General features: G+C 49.1%; 4 protein-coding genes across 4 annotated transcripts in view; 2 read left to right on the top strand and 2 right to left on the bottom strand.

Annotated features, from left to right (window-relative positions):
• LOC126578048 (uncharacterized) overlaps nucleotides 1–8,400 on the top strand; it is a 10,790-nt gene extending 2,390 nt beyond the window's left edge. The window contains exons 2-3 of the mRNA XM_050240243.1: nucleotides 5,627–6,134; nucleotides 6,684–8,400. Of these exons, the coding sequence (XP_050096200.1) occupies nucleotides 5,779–6,134; nucleotides 6,684–7,623 (1,296 nt within the window). The 5' untranslated portion in view covers nucleotides 5,627–5,778 and the 3' untranslated portion in view covers nucleotides 7,624–8,400. The remainder of the gene's footprint in view (nucleotides 1–5,626; nucleotides 6,135–6,683) is intronic.
• Nucleotides 8,401–8,629: 229 nt separating this feature from the next.
• On the bottom strand, nucleotides 8,630–11,248 carry LOC126578051 (histone H3.v1-like). The gene is made up of 2 exons (XM_050240246.1): nucleotides 10,135–11,248; nucleotides 8,630–10,072 (listed from the first exon to the last, which is right to left on the bottom strand). The coding sequence occupies exons 1-2, from the start codon at nucleotides 11,000–11,002 to the stop codon at nucleotides 9,447–9,449; spliced, it is 1,494 nt and encodes a 497-aa protein (XP_050096203.1). The 5' UTR covers nucleotides 11,003–11,248; the 3' UTR covers nucleotides 8,630–9,446.
• Nucleotides 11,249–11,313: 65 nt separating this feature from the next.
• Nucleotides 11,314–13,996, top strand: LOC126578040 (uncharacterized). Its single transcript, XM_050240226.1, has 2 exons — nucleotides 11,314–11,448; nucleotides 11,553–13,996. The coding sequence occupies exon 2, from the start codon at nucleotides 11,557–11,559 to the stop codon at nucleotides 13,852–13,854; it is 2,298 nt and encodes a 765-aa protein (XP_050096183.1). The 5' UTR covers nucleotides 11,314–11,448; nucleotides 11,553–11,556; the 3' UTR covers nucleotides 13,855–13,996.
• Nucleotides 13,997–14,082: 86 nt separating this feature from the next.
• Nucleotides 14,083–14,888, bottom strand: LOC126576898 (uncharacterized). The gene is made up of 2 exons (XM_050238202.1): nucleotides 14,813–14,888; nucleotides 14,083–14,742 (listed from the first exon to the last, which is right to left on the bottom strand). Exons 1-2 carry the CDS (start codon nucleotides 14,886–14,888, stop codon nucleotides 14,117–14,119), a joined length of 702 nt encoding a protein of 233 aa, XP_050094159.1. The 3' UTR covers nucleotides 14,083–14,116.
• Between the last annotated feature and the right edge of the window lie 112 nt (nucleotides 14,889–15,000).

The raw sequence follows: 15,000 nt of genomic DNA on the forward strand, positions 1-15,000 counted from the left end.
ATTAAGGCATTTTTGTTTTGCCAATGGTGTAATGTAAGCGATCACCATGCATTTAAACTGTTATCAATTTAATGGTTTAATAATAATTTGGATAACTGACCTGCGTCATCGCTTTTCAGTCTCATGTTGCAACGGAAAACTAAAGAATACTTTCCAATTCCCTATCCCTATACGCATCATTCGTTGTTTACAAAGTGACAATCATTAAACCCAACGCCACTTGAGTTTGAGGGGCCATTAGCAGCTATAGCTTCAGCTGAAGTGGAACCGCGTGAGCGAAGATTTGTAAACATGATATCCTTCTTGGTTTGGGATGATTTTTTTTTGTGTACTCGGTGCGCATGCCTCTGACCGTTTGTTGCTTCTGTACGAATGCAAACGAACCATTGAATTGATGGATCTTCGATGGAAGCACGTGTAACATGAGTAAAGTGTCGTGCTCCGAAATCACCAAACTACAATGTGGCACTTAGTCATACACTGAATGTACCAGTTGACGCACGAAATTGGTTTCGTCCACAGAGCCGAAGAATGTGTTTTTCTTTTCTCCCTGATGCAGCGGCAGACGATAGGCAAGAATCAAAGATACAGGTCCATGGAAATCTACTACCAAGTGGAAGGTTATTCAGGGGAAATGCCTGTAGCATGACTCACCGGTGCGAATAGAGAAAGTGCTTCGCTTCGCTCTACGCTTGATTCGTCGTGGCAGAGAATTTATCCCAAACGCCACAAAGAGCGTGCGCAAGTGCATTCTTTGAATTCGATTTGCAATCCTTGCCGCGAATGCACATAGACACATGTAACCGATGATCGCCACCCAGGGGGGCGGCAGTTGTTGCAGTGCAGCGTTCCGTGCAGCGCAAGGCAGTGCTCTGGCGGCGGGGACCTTGACATAAAACATTATTATTATTTTTAGATTATGCACCCTTTGGCGTGCGCCTGGTCTGCTCTGCTGGTCACCGGCTGGAACCTTGATGATGAGGAGCCGCAACACGCTGGCAGTTACCAACCCCCGGGGGGGTCCTTTCAGTTCAGTTCCGTCGTCTTACCGAACCCCCCGGAATGTGTCCTTGTGTTCTTATCGATTGCCATCGGAAAAGGTCGACAGCTTTTCTCCGTTTTGCATATTGAACACAAGACACGGTAGACAGCCAGGCTGTCAAGCGAATTTGCGGCGGAAGTGACGGGTTCACCGTTGGCGGCTTCCGGCCCTCTCCGGGCCCACCCGGGGTTCGTCCTTTTTTTCCGTCGGCTGCGGGTTTTTGATATCCGTCTGCCCTTCGTGTTAACAAAAGTGGCATCGAACATGCGCGCACCCTTCAACCAGAGAGGCTTCAACCGGCGACCGCTATTTGTGGTGGCGGAAGCGCCATGCCATGCCAGGCCATGCAATGCATCGATGCTAATACGCCAGTGTCCATGATATTGAACTTCAAGCCCCAGAAAAACCCTTGAGTTGGGGCTGCACGCGAAACCGTCCCCTCCGGAGCACCCACCAATCCGCCCGAGTCCGTGCTAATCGATGACCAACAGACCGTTACGTACTGCCGGCGGAAGAACGAAGCTGCTTTCAATGGCGGAGGGCTATTTGTTAGCAATATTTTTTAACGCCACAATTCCCTATTTCGGTGATTCATTTCGAGCGTCCAAAGCCTCAATACGGAACTCTAGGATGGTTCTGTTCTTATCACCTCAGTTGAGGTCTCTACTGTACCGTGTTTGCATAAACCAACGTTCGTTCGTCCCTTGTGGAGCACCAAGTAACCATCGATTCGGTTCGGTTCGGTTCATCGTCACCACGGGCAACGTGCGTACTTACAGCAGATGCGCATTGCTGCTGTTGTTTGCGTTATGATAATTGCTCATATGGAACCGATTCCACATGCTGCGGATGCACCCATAACGATCGTCGTGTGCGTTTTTGTGTGTCCATGGCGGTGCGAAGGTGCGCATCTTGTTAACACCTCTGTGACAGGCAAGCAATTCATATTTAGTCGCATGCCCCAGCGCGCACACTTTACGCACGCGAGAACGCCGTGTTGGTGCCGCTTGCACTACCTTAAACAGAGCTCGCAGTAGTCTGGCGCTGCTGCTGCTGCTGCTACTTGCGCTTTAATGGCCGATTATACCGTCGGAATTTTTAATTAATATTCGGAGTCCATTGCCCATCCATAGGCCATGCATTTTTGTAACCTAGATTACCCCGTGGAAGCACTTACGCCCCTAGTGCTACGTTGTTTTGGGACAGCGACGGCTAAGTAACAAAACTGCAGTAGCACCAGAGTGCACCGAGTACCATTCACTCCACGGTACAAAATGCGGGCTACAAATTTTCCAATGTTCTTACCACTTAATATCCGGCAATATTAAAACGGACCGATGGACCAACAGGCGGCAAGTACCAGCATGAGAAAGCATATGCTAGAAGTCCCGCTCCGTTTTAATTCGAAAATTCGCGAAAAGATTCCTCTGCCCGTGCCAGCATGATTCAATTGTCCAGTCGCAGTCGGAGACTTTACTAGCGAATGGAACCCTTGTTCGTTCTAAAAGAGGAAACGAAAAAGAGATTAAACCGCCACTAGTTAATTGTTGAACAGCATCGCTCGTACAGAATGTTGGCCGTAGCCTGGGCGCCAAGCCAAGTAGCTTGGCCGTGCTGTTTGATCTTTATTTAGATAGCGATGAACTTGGGGTAGTGGCGTGCCGCGGCACCAGTCTCATCGTGTCCAGCGACCCAGAAATGGGGTGGAGTAACCGATACGGCGGTGGTTTCCGAATGATAAACAAACATCTTACAAGGTTGCGCTTAGAGCTTCCGCTTACACCTTCTTTTTTCGGTTACCCGGCCCGAGTGAATGAAAAAAACCGCTTATCTTAAACGCTATGCTGAAGATTGCAGAAGATATGCGCATTATTGATGTACTTTGCACATGCACAGTTCTTTATTCAAATGTAAAGTGTTCCCGCACAAAGCATCTCAGTATTTCAACTGTTCAATTATGTTGTACAAAGTGCTACGATACTTTAAAAACTAGAATGATAAAAAAAATCGCTTTTCGCTTGGCGATAATGGTGTAGCAGCAATGTGGCTCTGCTGGCAATTGACTTGTTTGGATGCTTCACTACCAACAAATGGAGTTTTAATGTGCCAACTGTTTGAGGTGTTTCGGTATTAAAACAGTAATCTGCTATCCATAGCACCAATCCAAATGTCCAGTAGAAAAGCACATGTTAGCGAACCACTGAAAAGGAATCGACTTCATGCGGTGCCTTGTTGGACATTGTTGATTGGCGTAGTTTGCACTGAGTAGCTGACACACTGAGTAGATTGTTGATTGGCGCTGACTGGTTGTAATCAGGCGGCCTGTGGGCATATTTAGCAGAAGATCATTAAAAACCAATAGTCCACCGCGACCCCCTGCGCTCACTCTGATGGTTCTGCGATCGCTACGAAGGTGCTTGTTAACACTGGTCACACTAGCACATGGCAGGGCAAGAAACAATATTACACATTGTGTTTCCCTTGGCCCAAAAGCCATCGGAGTGTGCAAAATTAAATCATCTCCCAATCGCTCTGCCTCGCTCACTCTCATGGCTTGCATTGTGAGGTGGAGGTTGGTGCTTCCGTCACCTCATATGTTCAGAACAGTTTGTTCGAAACGACAACGTGAGTAACGACACTCAACAATGAGAGCCGGCGTAGCGGCACAGCACACATACAACTCTTGCTTTTATGCTTCCACATTTGCATTGCCTAGCACCTCCGTTGGCCAAGGATCCGAGTACACTGTGCGCTGTTGCGTGTGCTTTGAACGTTCTGTGAGAAACACACAGGAATGACTTGTTCTTACACCCCACGCCCGCTCGATCACACATTGATGATCGTTGGTGTGACATCATGGCATGTAGTTAGTTTATGATATTTATGCATTCTTCTTCGTGATCACTGCTTGCTTCTTATCCCCACCCCCGGGACCTCTTGCCCATAAAAGCATGCACACGGTCACTTCCGGTCTGGAGTATCTGCAGCCTTTCGCACAAGCAGCGCCGCAGCAGTGGAGAGCGGTGGCTGATAAACCAGACCAACCCATAACCGTTGCCGCTGCCGCTGCCGCCGCCAGTCACCAATATCATCAGAAGTTTATTTACGATTTCTCGTCGACTGGCGAGACGTTTGTAATTGAGGGGGGGGGGGGGGGGGTAGTCGTTGGGACCGGCGAGGCTTTATGACTCCTAACCAGACTGAGGGTGGCACTAGAACGCTCGCGTATGAGCCATGTGCACCATCATTGCTGTGCGATGGACGGATTTTTCGGCCAGCCTTCACGGTGGTGAACCGAGTAATAAATGGATTAAATTAAAATCAAAGTCGAATGACGCTTTCTGCTACCCAAACGACGAGGTGTTGAGGATTAAGCTAATTTATTGGCCCCAGGGCAAATCGCCGGGAACCGAACGAGCTGGCTAATTGCTCGATTGCTGATCGACGATCAATCACTTAATATCCAGAATCAGATTTGAAGTTGCTGCTACTTATCACAAGATTACACTGCTATTATACGGTCGCGTAACACTTTATCTTTTTCCAATTAGTCACATGATATGGCCAAACTACTCTATCTCAGCTGTTTAGGTGGTTCAATCAATCATAGTGACGCTGGCTTTCGAATAGCTTATTGCTTGCACCGATTGCGTCTTTCATTTCCGGAGTTTCCGAACGATTTTTGGCGCAAATTTAATCCAATTGATCCCCAGGAAGAACTTTTAATTCTTGGTCCATGTCGGTAAAATATTATCAGCAGCAAAAAGCTTCAGATCGTGTGCGTCCACCAATGAAAGACAAAGCCAAAAGGAACTCGTGTCTGTGCTACACTTCGTTGGGTCGGCTCCAGGTCACATGTAAACATACACCATTAGGGCAATATTGAATATGTGGTAACGTTGTCTCGGAAAGCACATGACGCTTCATTACCAGACAGAAAACCCAGCATCAACAAATTAGACAGAGGTCGAGCCGGCCAGCTGCATGCGCCTGTAAGCTCCTCCTCCTTCTCCTCGAAGCCCACAATCGGTGAGCAATCAAATGGCACAAGATAAGAAACCAATCGTGGCGACGCTAGTCCCCCGCAAGTCGGCCACCGATGTGCGTTGGTTTAATGAGGTGGCTGGAAATTAAATGATCAACATTTTAATCTCGATACCACCAGGCGCATCATTCGGGCGCCCTTTTACACCAGCTCGTTGTTTGCTCTTGTTTGCCCGGGGTGTCGGAAGCGGACGTCGCTTTTGGGTTATCAAATTGCTAACACAGCACCACCGGCTGCAACATTAAAGTGTGGCCACTACCAGAGCCGATCTGTTATCGATCACTAGAAATGGATTACCGCGACTGCGATGCGACCCTCCTGGTGGTTAGTTATGGTGGCAGAGTTCCAATTTATTAAGAACTACATAAGCCTAACGGACTAACCCGGATGAATCACTGACCTCCGCTACGTATCTCGCGCATGGTTGGTGGGGAGGGTATCCGTCTTATCAGTTCCTTGGCCTAGCCAACCAACGGAACCACGCTGGCGCCCTTGCCCATTCATACCTGATCTGTTTTACTGCTTTTTACGTTTTCCAGTGTGATAATCAATATCGAGTCCGCGCAGCAGCAGCAGCAGTAGCACGCGATATTCGGGAACGCGAGCAACAGCGTGTCGTCGTTAGTCTACGCGCCGTCACACCGGAGTGTGGAAGGCACTAGGAGCAGCACTCTTCCGCTAGCGCTAGAAGATGGTACTACCGTTCAACACAACCGAGGCCAATTCGGGCCGTGCTGCGACCGTCGCGATAACCGCCGCGGTACAGCCTACCGCGCCATCGATGGCCGCCCTACTCGCCCCGCTGGAAACGGTCCGAAGTAGAACGCTTGACTTTAGCAATCCGATGGCCACCGGTACATCGCCAGTGGACTACGAGCAGTTTGTGGATTTCCTGCTGCTCGGCAACAAGGAGAACTATCTGGTCCGGGCCGAGCGAAAGGCCATCCTGGACTCGAACACCGTCCTAGCGCAGCTCGTAAGCACCAGTGGCACCGGCAAATCCGTTGTGCGTGATGTGGATCGCACGAATTTCGAGCTTTTCGTACGGTAAGTACAGCTTACCCGGAGCGTTCCGGGCGTGATTTGTTTGACTAGCGAGACCACGCCACGCACGCCAGGCAGAAGAAGTGACGCCGGTGATGAAGATTAGATGCGATAACGTTCGGTTATGCAGCCACCACCATGCAACCCATGCAGCTATGTTGGCATTTTCGCAATATATCGCAAGATGCCTCCAACCCTCCATGACTGTGCGCGGCACCTACCTCCTCTTATCGCATGCTCCTCTACCGGGTGCACTCAGTACGAACGCAGCAACAGTGGCGGGCGCGGGGGGGTCGTCGTGGGTTGCTTCGATACTCCGACGATACTGTGCAATGGCGGTCATCATCACATCGTCGTCGTCGTCGTCGTCAGTGAATGTTCGGAATGTCCACCAAGTGTCTCCTTTCCATCCCTTTCCAATTTGATTGATCGATCGATCGATGTTCTTACCAAGCGGCCACATAACACGATTCTCTCTCTCTCTCTCTCTCTCTCTCCCCCTCCCCCCCTCTCTCTCTCTCTCTCTCTCTGACACTCTCTGCTCCGGTGCAGGTATCTCGAGACAAAGTTTATTAAATTCACTTCACCAACGCACACACTGGAGATGCTGGAGCTGGCCACACGCTACCAATGTCGCCAGCTCGAGATCCACTGCGTCAAGGAGCTGGACCTAAATCTGCAGACCGAGCACGTGCTCGAGGTGTACCGTGCGATCTGGTTCTACAACTCCATTGCCCCGCCAAAAGCTGCCCCACAGGAACGTACACCCCGACGCCGATGCTGTCCGACGGGGCGCCGAAAGGGCGACACGGAAACGGGCAACGGTCCAGTGACACCGGAGGAGTACTTTACGGCACTGCTCACCAACTGCCTGCAGCTGATCGATATGGCAGCGGAAGAGGTGCTAACGCAGGATGCCATGCTTTCACTGCGCTTTCCCGAGCTTGAGATGATTGTGCGACGCGACGCACTCCAGCTGTCCTCGGAAGCCGTACTGGTCGATTTGCTGGCCCGCTGGAGTCTGGAGGATTGCAAACGCAAAGGGGTGGATCCGACGGCCGAAAACCGACGTCGTGCCCTCGGGGCACTGTGCTACGCGCCTCGCTATCTCACAATGACACGCCAAGAGTTCGATAGTGCGAACGAGCGGATGGAGCTGCTCGATCCCGTCGAATCGCAGCTCGTCGGTGAGCTACTGTCGTCCGGCAATAGCAAGGGAGCAAGGACACGGCTGGCCGGTAATGCTGGTGGTGGTGGTGGTGGTGATGGTGCAGGTAATCTTACGCCCGAACAGCAGGCGCTGGTCGCACGCTTTCAAGCACCACGGCCTGCTTTTCCCATGCTGCCAATTCATCTCAGCCAACGTAGCCATCCGCGCAACTATCCGAAAAAGATGCGTAAAGCGGCCGCCGATGCCGAGCGTGCGGAACGACGAAAGAGCGATGGGCTGCTGCTCAATTGCATCTCCGTGTTCGCGTGCATCTTCGGCTAGCGGTGCTGCCTGTAGGGTGGGTGGCAAGTACATGATGTGGATGTCCTCCCTTCCTACAGCGGCGATAGCGAGCAAAAGGCCATCCAATGACTTCTCAATCCAATAATCTCTCTCACTCCACCTCCACCTGCACAGCCTGCCGGCCGAATGCGCGTAAGCCACGTGGTTTGGACCAAGGGCAGCAGCACATGCGCGCCATATCTGTGTATTCCTGTTGTTTAAGCTAATTCTCTGTTAACGGCATAGACTCATCTGTTGCATTGCTAAGATTGATTAGCGTAAGTATAGAGCCAAAGTGCATCCAGTGGAGGAATTTCGTTTCGGTATCTCTTTCGGTACAAATTTGTTCTTTGTCACTCACGCTAGAAAGCCATAAATTATGGGCATTTCGCACAAAGCCTCACTTCATTGTGCGAAGGTCACACGACGTTTTGTTAAAGCTTTGGTACGTAATTTGTTAGGAAAATTTCGATTTGATAGTAGTTTTAATAACAATCTCAAATCAAGCCTTACGCCTGTTATCAACTGCCCCCAAAAACGAAACAGCATTACAATAGCGCAAGATGATGATTTCCGGAGTGACGACCCATCGGTGTTACCCATTATCACACCACGCGTGCCATCGATAGTCAAAGACGAATCAAACAACAAACAGTTTTATGTTAAAATATTGTTCAAAGCGTAGGTACACTATGTTGGAATGTTCTCTAGTACTCAGAATCGGATTATCAGCCAGGAACCGTACGGCTAGGAGTATTCTGTTGTGTTTAGGCGTTTGGTGTAAGTGGAAAGTGTAGCGAAAGCTTAGCTTGTATTACCTGAAAATATGCATAATGTTATCGAAGAGACATTAATGTTCAAATTCTATGTTCTGCGTTGCGTGCTTGTGCTTCTGCTGCGGCTATTATGAATTTGTCGTTCAGCTAGGGCATAAACCGGGACTAGTGTATCGTATAATGTAAGCTTGAAATATTGTGTTATGGATGCGTAATCAAACCGACCGTTTTTATCGTCCTCATTACGTATGTAACCGTGTGCTGAAGATTCCGTATTACACACTACGAGTGCGAGTATATCTATACCTGTTGATATAATGCTATGCATGTGACCGGAGAGTTTATGTGAAAATGTTTCTTCAAAACCTTCCCGCAGTTCCTTCTATTACCATCCCCGGTGTGTTTAATCGAGCAGGATCTCAGAGCTGCACAGTGAATGTGCATTTGTGATTCTCCAGCTAGGACGTGAAATAGAACAAACAGAAACGGTTTCGGTATGGGACGGTAAAAGCGCTTCTTTGGGCGCCCAGAGAAGCGAACAGAGTTGCATAGAATAAACACTAATTCACAATCATCCCGCGCGGCTACCTGGAGGGTGCGCATAGTTTTAAACGTTTTTTTTTTTGTTCTGTGGATCATTCGGATAGAAAGATTATGCGAATGCTATGAAATCAAATTCTGTTACAGGTGAAGAATTAAACTGAATTTTATTAAATAAAATGAACACCAAAACGCACCCCTCTTTGCTCGCTGAAATCGAGCCACACGCGTCCGAACAGCCCGAAAAGCCTGCCTAGTTATGGTATTTAAAATGTCCATCATTGAAACATCAACTTGTCCGAATATTTATTGGTATTTACGCTAATTTAACTATAATTTCAGTACAAACTACAAAACTACAGAAAACTACAAAATGCCAGTCAGTGACAAAAAGAAGAGAATGTATTGTTTGTCGTAAAAAAAAAACTATCAAGTACTGTACAGCGAAGAATGATTCGAAAAGGGTACTGATGGTGGGGATGCATCCAGCATGCCAGCAACCGGCAGCTATTCACGTCGCAGCTTGCTGTTTATTGAAGGCTCGCGCATATTCACCGGGGCCGCCTTACGCCTAGGACGCCCAGATTCATAAGACTGAACAGATAGATTTTCGGTAGAAGAACCATGTTCCAGTTTACCTCCCTGCTGCCTAGTATCCGTCGATTCATCATTTTCGGAGTCGTTGTCCTTGTAACGACACTTCGAAACGGTACGATTACGTCCACTGCGTATACGCGGATGTGATAGCTCGTGCTGTTTCAGATTTTGCTCTGTGAGTGGTTGTAGTAAAACCACTGGCTGCATTGAAGCGTTAATGGAACTATTTTTATGCAGCTCGATGGCACTCTTTGTCCTGGTCACGCACGACTTCCGGATTTCCTTCGTTTTTTCTCCCATCACGGCAGTTTTCGTTACCGGTGTACTACAAGATGCGTTGGCCAGCATGTCTTCCGGATCAAACACCGTCTCACTGATGGTTTTCCTCAAATTTAAAATCTGGCCGGGGGAACTGGAGTTGTCCTCGTTAAGAGAGCGGCTTAAGCTGGCAGCTCTTTCGCTGTGGACCGACTTAAACGAAAGGCTCGCTTCATTTAGCGACACCGATATTTTGCGTACCGTGTTGACAATAGATTCTAAAACAGAAAAGGTAACGTAAATGAGCAACAACGGTCACTGCTAAGCAAGCCGTACCTACCGTCGATGTCCATATCGCTATCGTTCCGTTTTAGCGACCTCCTGGATGTCCCCAGATGCATTTCTTCATTATTTTTGTTGTTGTTATTGTGGTTCGGAGATAAACCTGCGTAACTGTCGCGCAGACTTTGGCTCTGACGTCCTAGTTTGAATACACGGTCACGATCGATGGTCTCAAAGGATTCGTCGAAGCTGCCCCTTCTGGAGGTGCGTTTCAGGCGCTGCACCAATGGACTCTTGGCGGCGAGATGCGCGTACGCTGGCGGTAGTTCCATGGTAACGTTGGGTTCGCTATCCTCGTCATCCCCTTCCTCTTCATTATCTTCCTCGTCTTCCTCCTCCTCCTCCTCTTCGTGTTCTACCACTAACTCGTCATCCTTTTTAACGACAGTCTCATCAGAGTTGCTACTTCGAGTCACTGGATTTGAGCTATGATTGTGAAAGCTAGATGCATCGTTTCCAAGTTCTTCCGGCACCGATTCATCCTCCTGTATAGCACCCTCGTCCACGAAAGCAACCCGTTCCGCACGCTTCCTTTCGTACACCATCGGGGCCACCGGTTGTCGCAACTGTTGATAGTTTTCCTCTTGTTCCTCATCACAAGTGATCTTGTTGCAGACTGTTTCGGCGTGCTTCTCCACCGTCACCATTACCTGGGTGATCATCTTTATTTGTTCTTTTAATTTTCTCACCGTGTTGCGCAGGAAATGGTTCTCGTTGCGTGTTTGCAGCACCAAACTGCTTAACTGGTTGATGCGCAATTCTGATACTGTAACATGCTGCTTTAACTGGGTGTTGTTATCCGCCAGTTGTTTGTTGAGAATACGAAATGCTGCCAGCAGCTTCGTTTTATCCGCGGTCAACTCCATTTCTCCTTTCTTTTTGGAACATAGGCACTCTGGAGGGAAATTTTCTTCGGCTTCGTTTGTTTTCAAACGCCGCGCAACCGTTTGACAGTTTGCTTGGATTCCAAACGCTATGCGCACGTTTATACCCTCTGCGTACCAGCAGTGGAGAGCTAATTTCACGGAACTCCTCTGCTCCCCTAGCCAGATAATTCCTATTTTTGCTAACTTTATGAATCGTATGTATTGCTTATGAATGAAAGCATTCGCTTCCAGTTCACAGCATAATTCAAATTCTGACCGTCTAAATGCAACCTCTAGCCATAAACGCATTCGGCTGATTCCGTTGTGCCGCGAGCTCGCAGCCCCTCGCCTAGAAACACAAAACCCTTCGACGGGCATGTGCTTCTGGGACCAAAATCAAGATTCTAGCGACTAAGAGAAGAGGACACGACGAGGAAAACCGAGCGGTAGGCTGCTGGCTGCTTTTGCCGATTCAGCAAGAAATGTTGTAGATCGCGTTGCATGCGGTTCCGCACTACAATTCTTGCGTTTGTTTACTTTGTCGTCGCAGATCAATGTTCCAGCATCACCCGGAGGCCTCGGTCAGCAGCAGTTCAGATGGCAGCAGTGGCGGGGTGCTAAAGAGCAAGAAGGAGCTACGACAGGAGCGGAAGAAGCGTAAACTGCTCGCCCTGTCCGCGGTGATGATGCTCAACGAGCAACAGCGCATCGGAAAGCACAACAGATTGTTACTACCTGCTCCAGTGGACGGCGACGGCGATACTCGGGTCACTGTCTTCGATCAGCAAGCTACAACCGCCGAGTGTAACGGCGAGAAACTAAGGACCATTTTAGCACACCATCATACCGCGTTCGATATAGTTCCGGACGAGAACGCGCAAGGAGAACACAGCGAGCAGCAACGTGAGACGGGAGAGAAAAAACGAAAGAAGCAGTCGGAAGATAAGAAAGTGCATACGACTGAAGTGGATGAACAAAACGGTGGTGACGCACGAGACGACTACCGAGCCCTTAAAGCGTACGTGAATCAGAAGAAAGCTATGCGCTACTCACCAACTATTTCGCTCCGGCCAGTCGGCGAGGATGCGCTGTTGGATCGGAAACCGAAAGACGCCCGTATTCCGCTGCTGCTAGATGATATACAGGCGCTGCTTATGCACACCCTGCTGCGTACCGATTCACCGACGACGCCACGCTGGCTAACGATACAGAAGAGCCTCCGCCTCACGCACACGACCGCGCTGATCGTCGAAGGGTTCTCGTGTGAGGACTTTGTTTCGTTGCGTGAGCATATGCCGCGAAGTACGAAATCTATCTTCAACTCCCAGACCGTACTGCAGGTCGTCTGTCCGGCGGTAAAGATCATCGAAGAGATTGCCTGCGTTCCGTTGAGCGATGTGCACCGGGATATTCTTGTAGCCGAGTATGGATCGCTGGAGGCGGCAATGAAAACCTGCAAAGATCAGATGCTAATCCAGAAGAGCATTTTTCCCAACATTGCCCGGACACCGCAGTTCCTGAACAAGGGCACAGATTACAGCGATCTGAAACTGCCACCCGGAGATGCGTTCCCGCGTACCCTTCTACTCCTTTCGCCCATCCAGATGATCAATGAGGGCTTTCCGCTACCGCTCACGGGCACGCTGCAGCACTTGTACAAGGATTATGTGACGACGAGCGAAATGTACAAACCCGTCACACCCTGGTCGCCCATGTTCGGTATCGATTGCGAGATGTGCGGCACGGCCGATGGTAGCTCCGTGTTGACGCGTATCTCCGTAGTCAACGAAGAGAGCACGCTCGTGTACGATAAGTTGGTCAAACCATTCAAACGGATCACCGACTATCGGACTCGGTTTTCGGGTATTACGGAGGAAATGCTCCGTTCCGTAACGACGCGACTGGCCGATGTGCAGCGGGATATACGGGCGTTGCTACCACCGGATGCAATCCTGATCGGTCAATCGCTCAACAGCGATCTCGATGCGATGCAAATGATGCACCCGTACGTAATTGATACGAGCATCGTTTTCAACGTAACCGGCAATCCGGCGACCAAGACGAAGCTGCAAGTCCTGTCGAAAAAGTTTCTCGAGCGGAACATCCAGTGCGGTACCGATGGACATAATCCGATCGAGGATTGCAGCGCCTGCTTGGCGCTGGTAAAGCAGAAACTGTCGAAGAGCCTCTACTACGGTGATCGGTGGTTGCTAGATCGGCAAAACTACTTCAGTCTCGTCACCGCCGATAGGGGTAGCCGAGTAGGCATTGCTGATCCGGAAACACTCGTCCAAATCGATCAACAGGAGCCACAATCGGAACCCAACAGCGCGACCGCAACGAATAACGACGGTGCTGGCAATGGTAGTGATCTTGCGTCAGAAGGAAAGAAAAAGCTGGCCCAGCAAATTACTTCGACATTGTTTGCGCACGCAAAGAAGCGCAACAAACGGTCCACCATCGTCACCAACGATGGTGGGCTGGAAATCTTCGAGGCATACTTCGGAAACGCCTTACGGAATGCAGCCGCCACATCCACCAAGCAGCAGCAGCAGCAGCAACAACAGCTTTCCTTCATCCGCAAAGAAACAGCCAAGGAAACGATTGACCAGACGGCAGCCGATTGTTTGCAGTTCGATTTCAACCTGGCCTACGTCAAGCTGTCTCCGCCGACCGCGACCGAGGAAAGAGTTGCCATGGCAAAGCAGTTGGACGGTTGGATTAACCAGCTGTACAATGCACTTTCGCTTAACGGGCTGCTAGTGGTTCTGTTGGTTGGCAAGGAGCAGGGGCAGTCGGGCAACCCTGGACATCGTATGGGTGTTGCTATGGTACAGACAAAGAAACACTAAATTGCCTTCCGCCATGCGTGGGAATTCTTGTTTGTTTTGGTGTTTTGCAATGAAATGGATTTAATTTTTGTAATTTACATCAAAGGTACCCATAAATGTTACGCACTGAAAAGATGAATATATTCCGGAATTTAAAAAAACATCCTTTTTCATTTTTCTCTATCGTCTCACTATCGTTTTATTGAAATATCCGAGGCATATATTTTGTCGAACAAGATCTTGTTTCCGCGGCAATGTTTCGGTTCCACAAAATGGAATACAGCTATTCACGTCGCAGCTTGCTGTTTATTGAAGGCTCGCGCATATTCACCGGGGCCGCCTTACGCCTAGGACGCCGAGATTCATAAGACTGAACAGATAGATTTTCGGTAGAAAAACCATGTTCCAGTTTACCTCCCTGCCGCCTAGTATCCGTCGATTCATCATTTTCGGAGTCGTTGTCCTTGTAACGACACTTCGAAACGGTACGATTACGTCCGCTGCGTATACGCGGATGTGATAGCTCGTGCTGTTTTAGATTTTGTTCTGTGAGTGGTTGTAGTAAAACCACTGGCTGCATTGAAGCGTTAATGGAACTATTTCTATGCAGCTCGATGGCACTCTTTGTCCTGGTCACGCACGGCTTCCGGATTTCCTTCGTTTTTTCTCCCATCACGGCAGTTTTCGTTACCGGTGTACTACAAGATGCGTTGGCCAGCATGTCTTCCGGATCAAACACCGTCTCACTGATGGTTTTCCTCAAATTTAAAATCTGGCCGGGAGAACTGGAGTTGTCCTCGTTAAGAGAGCGGCTTAAGCTGGCAGCTCTTTCGCTGTGGACCGACTTAAACGAAAGGCTCGAATCACTATTCATCATTGATATATTACGCACTATTTCGAAGATAGATTCTAAAACAGAAAAGATAGAGTGAATTATCAACAACAACAGTAACTTCCATTCCAATCAAGCCATGCGTACCATCAATGTCCGTATCGCACTCGTCCGTAAAGTCCCTTTTCTGCGACAACGTGGTTCTAGACACATTTAGATCCATTTCGAGGTCGTAAGAGTTGAGATTATAGTTCAGTGAAAATTCAACCTAACTATCGCGCTGAATAAACGGTCTGTATCAACGGACACTAGCCAGCAAACTGATCGTACACGGC

Source organism: Anopheles aquasalis, chromosome 3 (genome assembly GCF_943734665.1).
Source record: "Anopheles aquasalis chromosome 3, idAnoAquaMG_Q_19, whole genome shotgun sequence".
NCBI classification, from domain to species: domain Eukaryota; kingdom Metazoa; phylum Arthropoda; class Insecta; order Diptera; family Culicidae; genus Anopheles; species Anopheles aquasalis.

What these genes read in the sequence shown, in the direction of transcription:
- LOC126578051 (XM_050240246.1), bottom strand. Translation starts at nt 11,002, where the DNA reads ATGGAGTTGACCGCGGATAAAACGAAGCTGCTGGCAGCATTTCGTATT. An exon ending in TAGCGATATGGACATCGACG is followed by an intron (nt 10,073 to 10,134) that starts GTAGGTACGGCT and finishes TTTCTGTTTTAG; the next exon opens with AATCTATTGTCAACACGGTA.
- LOC126578040 (XM_050240226.1), top strand. Translation starts at nt 11,557, where the DNA reads ATGTTCCAGCATCACCCGGAGGCCTCGGTCAGCAGCAGTTCAGATGGC.
- LOC126576898 (XM_050238202.1), bottom strand. Translation starts at nt 14,888, where the DNA reads ATGGATCTAAATGTGTCTAGAACCACGTTGTCGCAGAAAAGGGACTTT. An exon ending in GTGCGATACGGACATTGATG is followed by an intron (nt 14,743 to 14,812) that starts GTACGCATGGCT and finishes TTTCTGTTTTAG; the next exon opens with AATCTATCTTCGAAATAGTG.